Consider the following 10217-nt stretch of genomic DNA (forward strand, 5'->3'; position numbering starts at 1 on the left):
GTTAAAAATCAGACAGTTCTTTTAAAGTCCAACTCAATATTCTTTTACTTGGTTTGTGCAGAGAGAAAGCAGCAGGCTGACCAGAGCCTCCCTGCAGACCAGCAGATATAAAAAGTCCTTTTATGCTGACGTATCTTAGCTCACCATCGGGGAAACATGGCCTGTGTTGATATAAACAGGACGCCATTTAGGTTTAAATTCAATACAAAAAGAGAAAAAATTCACAAGCTAGATCTAACATAGCCAGTCATAGAATGACCGATAAATTACTTTCCAGTAGGAAACAATGTAAATTCTGTGGAAAACAAATATGTTCAAAAAATGGAAATGTCATGAAAGCTGTGCAAAACGGAATATCATTTTGTTTACGCTGTGTATACAAAAAAGACAATAAAAGTCATCCAAGTCTAAAAGAAAGAATTCAAGTCCTTCATTAGCATGCTTAAAAGGCTAGATGCTACATAGCCAGTCCATAAGGTTTCAATGCATTAGATGCTAATGCTAGTAGCACGACAAACAAATAGACTCACCGTCCCGTGTTCAAAATTACAGGCGCAACATAACCATAAAGCTCCTACTCTCCTGCCAGAGAACTAAAAAGTGCAACAAACCGAGAGAACATTTTAGTTTAACAATCAATGTTCTGGTTTGTAGACCAACCTGCTGCAGCTGGTCAGCACACTGAGGGAAAGGGAGTAATGCTGGTTGCTTATTAAATAAATTTATTAACACTTATATCTACATGTTAAGATTTTTGGTGTCTGATTTAATACATTTCAAATTGCTTTGTAGGCACATTCAACTCACAGATTAATGGATGAACTCTGATTATTACAGATAGGAGATCATTGCTCTTTGTTTCTGTCCCAGGTGACTTCGGAACGCCTCTGGAAGGTGGTTTACAACGAGTTAGGCGGATGTCCAGGCAGCACCAGCGCCGCCACCTGCACCAGGAGACACTACGAGAGGTGGACAAACAAACCATCCCGATCCTGTCCTTTAGCTCCCAAAGCTGAAAGCTGTTAATTCACTAAACCAGTAAATGTTTGTGATTCAGGCTGATGCTTCCATATGAAGAACACCTCCGAGCAGGAGGAGCGGAGTTTAAAATCCCTGACATCCCCCTACCTTCCAAACCCAGAGGGATACGAGGACGGAAACCTCTTCCCAGAGGCAGGAAACCTGGACCTAAACCCAAAGAGAAGAAGCTGGACCCTCTTTCAGCTGCACCTCCTTCTTCTCCGGTGAGTTACAAACTGAAGGATTATTTCACTCTATCTCAGTTTCAGCTGGGACTTTAATTCCCAATCTGGACCTTTTTAAACACCTGGATGTAACCAGCTGCAGATTGCAGACCCAGATGGGGTAATAGCTGTGTCATCACTCTGTGTTTGATTAAAGTCATCTACCAAACAGCTTTTACTGAGCTTTATAAATGGCTGAAGTACATAAAAAATTTGGAAAATTACAATCTTACCACAGAATACCGCATGTAAGAAACTTAAAGAATCAAAATGTTTTATTGATAAAGAAGTTTTTTCAGAAAGTTCTTTCTCTTTATTCGGAAGGATTTTTTTTCTTTTAGGGAACTTTGGTTTTATGAAGACAACATTCAGCTTCTTTTAAACTGGTTGTACTCAAAAAGAAACAGTACAGCTGCAGTGTCAGCTGTTATTGTGGGGAATCAGTTTTAACTTTGCCTTTTCTTAAAAGTAGTGAGTTTTTTTTTTTTCATCAAAGGATTTGATTCTTCAGTTTAAGACATTTTAAGCCAATCCTGTTTTCCAAAGCAGCTTCCTTAGGTTATTCATAGATTTCTTTTAGATTTTAATAGTTTGAGAAAGCAGAAATATTTCCAATAACACCAGATAACCAACTTTTCTGCTCTTGTCTGAACAGACTGGGACTCCTAACGGCGCTGTGATGGTGAAGCGAGGAAGAGGCCGTCCACCAGGGACTCGTAACAAATCCACGCTAATGGCTCAGGCCAAACTGCTGGCTCAGCAGCAGGCCAGCATCAAGCCAGCAACAGTAGAGATGAAGCAGCAGAGTCCTCTGCTGCCACCTAAAGGCAGAGGAGGGCCGACACCCAGCACCACACACAGGGTACACACTGGGGTTTTATCTTCCTTCATAGGAAGCTAGAATAGTGGTCTGGATTAGTAATTCTCCAGGGAATTATATGTTTTTTACTTCTTAGGCCGGTGTTCTGATTAAGACCTTTCTCATATCGGTATTCTTGTCCTTCCTCTCTGCAGCCCATCCAGCCGGCCATCATCCCCATGCCCCTCACCCCGGACCTCTCCCCCATGTCCCCTCCTTTCCTCCCCTTCAAATCCGCCGAGCTGAAGACGGACCGAGGAGACTGTGCAGCTGCATCCTCCGCTGTTCTCCTCCCCACTCTGCCTCACTTTGTCGGAGGCTCCTTGAGTGGTTTCAGCCCCATCAAAGGCGTGTGTCCTCTGGATGTCTTCAGGGGCCGCATCAGCCTCCAAAGAGGCCCCGACAGCCCCGCCCTGACCCCTCAGGACCCTGCACAGCTCCATCCCACCATCATCACCATCCAGCCCAAAGGAGGAGGTCCTGACGCCCCTCATCCCAGCACAGAGCAGCTGCAGACTCAGCACCATAACCACTGCTCCGGCTGTACACTGGAGGAGGGGGCCCAGAGAGGAGTCACCAAGGACGCCAGGGGACGGCCCCCCTTGCCCCCGCTGCGTGTCCTGCCTCTGAACCTGGACTGCAGCGTTCAGGTGTGTCAGCTGATGAGAACTCGCCACCTGGACACGTCTCAGCTTCAGACCTTCACCCGGCGGCTCTCCGAGGCTCTGTCCCAGGACCTGAGCACCAAGCCACCCTGTTCCCCCATCACCCCTCCCCCTGAGCAGGCGCTGCCCCTCAACCTCAGCAAACGCTTACCACCCAAAAGACCCGCCAGCGATGGACCGGAGCAGAGTCTGCAGACCGTCAACGGAAACTCAGATCCTACGTCATCCAAGAGATCCCGGACCAGCTTCCAGGAGCAAGCCCAGGACTTCAGCCTCGGCGGGCGGTCCGGTTCTGGTGCAGCGCCCGGTATTCAGAACATGGAGGCGAGGAGCCAGGAGGAACCGGCAGACCTGAGCTCTCCCAGCAGGATCCGAGCCTTTTTGCTCGGCCTGCCGCCCTTCCAGGTGAAACTGGAGGAGGATCTGAACGGGACAAAACTGGTGAAAATTCCTCCTACTGCTGAAACCAAAAGGACTGAGGTTGGAGAAGGAGGCGTGAAGCAGGAGGAGCGGATCGGTAAGGAGCCAACGGAGAAAGATCCAACCCTGTGTTCGAATTCTGGTATCGCTGAGCTGAAAGGAGCCGGACCATCCAACATGGACACACACTGTTTTTAAAGTTATTCCCATAGATCTGGATCGGCTTTAGAGCGGAGACTCCTTTTCCTCACGAGGGTCCATGTTGGTCACAGGGAGCGCCTCCTCAGCAGCTCCCAAACTTTCAACTTTATCTCGCTATACTTTCCGTTTTCTTTGGAGGAACGTCATCGAACAGAATCATGACAATCACAGATGAGTTTCTGTTCAAACCAAACGGGAGCAGATTGTTTTTCCTGAACACTGCCATAACCCTCCATAACACTATAAACCCCCCGATGTTCCACAACAGTTAGAAGAAACCATGGATTGGTGATGCTATGCATCATGACTCCTCCAACAGCATCCACGGTGTACCGTCGTCCGCTAGTCCCATTTTTAAATTCTTCTCTACGTCTGTAGGGAGAGACTTATTTTCTGATAAAGTGTTTAAATGTAATCTAGGGCTCGAAATGAAACGGCGATCTTCACTATGTATCCGATTAAAGTGAAGCATTTTAGTCCTGCTTGTTAGTTGAAATAAACGTACACATACGTGCCTTAAGCAGCCAGGGGGGGCCTCTCTGGCTCCATCTCCATGCCCTCAGAGATACCTTGATGTTTCCGTTGTGTTCAGCTTGTTTCCCTGATCCGCCTGTAGCTTCAACAGTCAAACTACCTCAGGTTCTTCATTTTATTCCTCATTTTGTTCCGCCATGTTTGGGTTGGAAGCCGCTCTGAATGAATCCTCAGCATGTGGAGCTTCACCAACCCTCCGCTGTGCATATCAGTAGAAAATCATCAAACTGTCTCTAGTTCAGTGATTCAGTTCAAACAGTGAAAGTGCTATATAGTTTAATTACAAACAGTCATATTTAAAATGTAAAATTTGTTCATTTTAACGATTAAACTTTCTCATAAAGTCAGACCAATATGAAAACATTGAGGAATGCGAGCCTTCTTCACAGCGTATCCTTATACGGGTCATTATCAGTACTCGGCATCTGATTAGAGCTTATTTTGGAGGAGTTACTGCATCTGTGCTGCAATGCAGCAAATGCAAGGGCATTAAATTAGCATTAACTCTGAATCTCATCTTCCTGTGGAAAACACCCCATAGACTGCTGTTTAGGTCAACCAGGTTGCTGGCCAATCAAATGTGCAAACATGGCTGATTAGGATGGGCTGAGTCCAGCTGGAATTAAATGGAATTAAAAATTAAATAAAAAATCCAGATAAAACAGTAAAATCTAAAAATTCAGGTAGACAGCTCTTCTTACTTTTGGATGCAAATGACACGTCTCCTCCAACCCTCACTGAGGAGGAAACATGCCTCTTTTCTTTTTATTTCTCTGCCTCTCTCCTTTGCCTTTAGACTTTCAAAATTAATTCAGAAGTTTTTGTGAAACATCTTTGGTCCAAAGAAGCTTTCCAGCCCCACAGCGTGTCCCTTAGAGACTCTGGTCTGTGATCAGTTTTACAGTAAAACAGCAGTTCTCGTCTTTTACAACCTTTTCCCCTCCAGTTTTCCTTTCTCTAAACTTTCTGCTAGAAAACTGTGGAGTCAACTGACTTCTAAAATAATGTTGGCTGTGGCATTACATAAATGTATTAAAACTTTTTTTTCTGTAAAAAAAAAAAAACAAGAACTTGGAAGTCATAAACTTAATAATCCAAATATGTGAACTTTCTGTAATGAAGCTATATTAGAAGTTTGACTTTTTGAACTGAATTATTAATAGGAAATAACCTCTTAACTAAATTCCTTCGGATGCTCACGTATTTACGTAAATTTCAACATGTTAAAAAGAAACGTGGATTGAAACGTGCGTAGAAGAAAAAGTGGCTTTCTTGTTAAACATCAAGGTATCTCTAAACCAGTCTGTCCTGTCTGCTTTAACACATGCTGGTTCAGATTTGCACACCTACTGTACTTCTTTTGCTTTTCCATATTTAAGCCGGTTATCTTTTGCCCTCTGCCATTATTTCTCTTTTGTAGTCGACTCAAGCTGATAGGTGCTGTTCTTTTTCCTAGTTAGTATTTTTCCTTAGCTCATGGCCATATTGGTTTTGGCTTGCACAAACCCTAATAACTTGTCACATAGCAAGTCGGTAAATCTTTAATAGGTGGAAAAACTCACATTGATTTGTCCACTGAGAAAATATTTTAAAGAAATATTTTAAAAGAAAAGAATGTGCTTATTAGTGATTATTTTTTAACAGATTTGACTGTTGGTTCAATGTGAAGCAGAAATCTTTGTGAATGATTGCATGAACAACAACGTGTACTCAGTATATGGGCAGATGCACCAAAGTGCTCCACCAGACTCCTGTAGAATTCTGTTATTGATAGTATTTTTGAATTTTACTTTATTCATCTTTATCTGTTTTCTTCCTTTAATGTAAAAAGAAATTAATCATGGAAAATTCATACCTACAAATGTCATATTTTCTTTATTACAGTAATATTTTTTCACCACAGGGTAACTACTGTAACTACTGTCTCTCTGCTTCATCACTTCCGTAGACCTTTATTTATTGTTTGTATGGTGTTTTCTGAAAGCAACAGTCTCACAGTTAAGGACCCAGATTGTTTTAAAGGAACACGTTAGTAAAACGGATCAACTTAAAGTAATTATGATGATGATAAACCGAAGAGTTATCAGGTATTTAAGCAGCGTGATCTAAAAATTAAAATTTGTCCTTGAAAAAACCAGCTTTTAGGACGTTCCTAAAGAGAAGCGCTAACGATAAATTATGCTATTATAGTGTTAGCATTAAGATTGTTTATTTTATCACATGAAAAATTGCTGTTGACAAAACTATTAATCAGCTTCTGGAACGGTTTCTGTCTCATTTTGCTAATGCTTTGGCAAGGCTGTGATCAGATAAACAGCAGCTCAGGTTTTAAACTTATACAATAGGCTAACTGTGCTTTTTCAGGCTTTCTGAAGTGTTTTCTATTTATTTTGTCAACTAAACAAGCTGTATTGGTGATAGAAAGTGCTAACTTTGCTAGCTAGGCTATCTAACAGTGCTAGGTGTGTCATTATCTAAATAAATAGAAGCTCCTATTGGGTTACCAGCGGTTAATTGTCAGCACACCTTGATGGCTTTGGATAGACTAAGCTAAACTGAACACTTTAAAATAATTTTTACCTAATAATGGACGGTTAGAACGGTTTTTTAGCTAAACATGCTAGCTTGCGTCTCCTCGGTTGGCCTTACACTCTTTCACAGAATAGCTGCTATCAGAAAAGTCATCAGTTTGTAATCTAGGCATACGGAAAAAGTGTTTTTATTATCACCATATGTTCAAAAGATTCCCAGATTTGTTTTTTTTTGTTTGTTTTTTAATTTGTCTACATGTTAAGTTAACTTTTTAGTGATTTCTAATTGCTCTGAGAACAGCTGCCATAAAAAGACGTAAACTGTCGGAAACCGATTGTTTTCTAAAAGCGTCCGCTACCAGGTTTGTTTTTAAAGTCATGATCTGCAGAAGGGCTCCTATCCTTCTAGCTAAGCTGGATCTTAATGACCTTAACTTTTAAAATTGAACTTAAACTCTCAAACATGTTCCTTTAAAATGCATCTGGGCCTGATCACTTTAACTGGGTTCCTCCCAGTTAAAACGCGGCTCCACTGGACCAGCTTAGAATTACCTTCCTTGTTTTTTCCAGGATGTATTAAATAATAATGACATGCCACTCATATTTTTCATTCATTGTAGCTTCTTAAAATGGTATAAGGTTTATTTTTTTCTTTGTTTTGGTATGTAAGCTTAGTCTAGATAGTTTTTTTTTCCTCTATTATGTTTCACAATGTTTACATTTTGTTATGCATGTTATTCCAATTTCCTACACAGTGTTTTGCACACTACTACGGCATCAGTCTTGAACGGCACTGCTCATTCATGTAAAGTACTTATAAGTGCCTGATACTTAAATTTGGAGTTAATGTTTGTAAGCAAACGAAAGTTAAATTAGCTCATTAGCCTTCATGCCACCGACTTGAGCGAGGGGTCCCAGTCTAGTGGAGTTTTGTTGAACTTTATGGCCTTTGCGTGTTTTGATGATTCCTGTGTCGAGGATCTGATGGGGAAAGAGCATCGATAGCAGGACGCCGCTCAGCTCCGCGTGTCGGACTGAACCGGACCTACAGGACTTTAAAAAGGGACACCGAGGGGTCGTTTGGACATTCATAATGATAAATGATCAAAATAAAGGTGCTACATGTCACATTTTTACGTCTTTGAATTGTATTAATATGACTTTTCTGCATTTTCTTTTTAAATTCCTCAATTTCATGTGAATATTCATCTAAAGTTTAACTTCCAGCAGCATCATGATGCCCTAATCTACTTTTTTTTTGTTTTTTATCTTACTCTCTGATTCATTTAGTCTCTTAAAAATGCTTTTTCAAATGCTTCCCACGAATAGATAGTTTGGGATTATTATGTAAACAGATCAATTAAAGCTGGTTTAGAGGCAAACTATGATGAAGTTAAAGTTCATTATTTTTTGCATTATTTTTACTGAGCTGAACAGAATCAATCGAGAACACAATTGACTAAATATTTTTGACAAAGTGGAATTGAGTAACCAGATGTGGTTGGGCTTATACATGTTTTCTTCTATACTTTTTAATTTTCATTTTTCCTAAGAAAGCCAAAGGGGTTTTATGATCTAAACTACCTTTTTATTTTAAGACTAAACTACTAATGGAAGCATTACAATTCATTGTTGACAAAAAACACAAACTTATAGTCATTAAATAACTATGCAGATGTGTTTATGTACAGGGAAAAATTTAACTTCTGTTGCTTTAAAAAAAATCTACAAATCAGTGGGTTTATATAAAATATTAAAGTGGGAAAATTAAATCTAAAATCAAAACTTTTTTTTTTTTTTGTGATGGGGAAAAAGAAAATTGGTAATTAAAAAGTCATTAGGAGAGTCAATCACATTATCTAGCTTCTATGTAACTCCTCTCCTGAAATCATCATGCCAGGCCTGTGATAATAAATCCAAAATGCCTTAAACAGTCAATTTCCTGCAACCAGCTTATATCAATAAAATCCAGATGGTGAAAAATGCTCCATGTGGCACCTTTACGAACGGGATGTTACACATATGAATGTCTGACTTTAAGGATTCTAAAAAAAAAACAAATATTTGTTTAATACTAAGCACAGATTAGCTGTAAAATCAAAGCATCTCCTCCAAAAGTTTGTCTTTTGTTTCTAGCATTTAAAGAAGGAATCAACTTGAGGCGATGGATGTGACGCTCTTGATTTGTCAACCTGATACTTTAAGGACATGTTTTATTTTCATTCTATGCTGTTTTACAACAACACGTGGTCCGTTCTCTTCTTTTTGGTCCTGTTTTATTGGTAAATGGCTTTCAGTGTCAGGTACCGTTCCATTTTAACACTGTATATTTATATTAAAAGTAATCTGGTGATAAGATCTGAATTATTGTTTTCTTTTCAAAAGATGAAACTTTTATAGCAGAGCTCTTCTTCTATTCAATTTAGCGATTTAAATAACATTTAAAAAAAAAAATCTAATAAGAACAACACAATGTTAAAATATACGACTAAATGGTCGCCAGCATTAAAGTTTATACAAACCAACCAAAATATTAGGACCATGTACACTATATTATTACATAAAGTACTTATTTTATTCACAAAGTACTGGGGTAAAAAAAAAAAAATCTAAGGTTTTATTTAAATTAAAGAAAGGAAATCCTTAATTCTTTTGATAGAAAAGCAGTTTTGTTTTTTCTAGCACGGAAACAATGAGACAAAGGATTCAGATGTACGAACTAGACTCCATGGTACTGAGGGGCAAACTGGCAGCCTAATGTTTTAAACAATGGGAGATGGAGCCTCTTGGCCTGAGCACTGAAGTAATAACGTGAAGAATTGTTTTACTAAAATCAATAATTGATGCATTCATTAATATCTCATTTTTGTGAACAAACATTTGATAATCAGTTGATTTTTTTATTTATTTATTTTTAGATGGAGCATTTAGTGCTCTGAAAAAGTTGCTCATCTAAAAAATCTGTTCTGAATCTGGTATTTTATGCATATATCTAAAACATTAGGTACAAGTATGCAAAAGGCCTCCTTACTCTCAATACAATAGCTTATTTGTTTATCTGTCTTCACAGTGACTTTTCACAAGTCTTTTTTTGGTAGCACCCTAAATGCTGAATATATGTTTATTTCTGTACCTCAGTTCAAAAGGTGAAACAACTAAACACAAATGTATCTTATAACCTCTCAATTCTGTTTAATGTAAGTTCCAGGCTGCTCAGTGGCAGTTGCAACAAGAATGTCCTAGGTTCGATTCCCAGCCTGAGATCTTTCTGCATGGAGTTTGCATGTTCTCCCTGAGCATGCGTGGGTCCTCTCCAGGTACTCTGGCTTCTTCCCACAGTCTAAAAACAGGAGTGTTAGGTTAATTTGCTTCTCTAAGTTCGCCTTAGGTGTTAGTGTGTGTGTGAGAATGTTTGTTTGTTCTGTTAGTCTCCGTGTTGCCCTGTGATAGACTGGCGACCTGTCCAGGGTGTACCCCCTCTCTCGCCCACTGACAGCTGCAGATGGAAAATGGAATTATGAATGATAAAGTTAAAACTTTCCTTTTTGATAAAGCTTATAGTTAGGGTGGCTCAGGTTATCCTGAGCTATCTCTATAGTTATGCTGCTATAGGCTTAGACTGCCGGAGGACATAGGGACCCCCATTTCATCATTCTGCTTCATTCTCTCTCTGTTCTCCTATTCTGCAGAATCTCTTAGTTCAATCTCTAACCTTCTGCTCTCTCTGCTTTTCCTCAGAGTAGCTTTGCCTCGTCTGTTCCTG

General features: G+C 39.8%; 1 protein-coding gene across 1 annotated transcript in view; it reads left to right on the top strand.

The window, feature by feature from the left end:
* The window catches only part of LOC107090302 (AT-rich interactive domain-containing protein 5B-like), a 49377-nt gene extending 43234 nt beyond the window's left edge, over positions 1-6143 (top strand). Inside the window, exons 9-12 of the mRNA XM_015383611.1 lie at positions 871-968; positions 1058-1244; positions 1900-2106; positions 2259-6143. Of these exons, the coding sequence (XP_015239097.1) occupies positions 871-968; positions 1058-1244; positions 1900-2106; positions 2259-3386 (1620 nt within the window). The 3' untranslated portion in view covers positions 3387-6143. The remainder of the gene's footprint in view (positions 1-870; positions 969-1057; positions 1245-1899; positions 2107-2258) is intronic.
* The last annotated feature ends 4074 nt before the right edge of the window (positions 6144-10217 follow it).

Source organism: Cyprinodon variegatus, unplaced genomic scaffold, assembly GCF_000732505.1.
Source record: "Cyprinodon variegatus isolate N-32 unplaced genomic scaffold, C_variegatus-1.0 Scaffold288, whole genome shotgun sequence".
Lineage (NCBI taxonomy): Eukaryota > Metazoa > Chordata > Actinopteri > Cyprinodontiformes > Cyprinodontidae > Cyprinodon > Cyprinodon variegatus.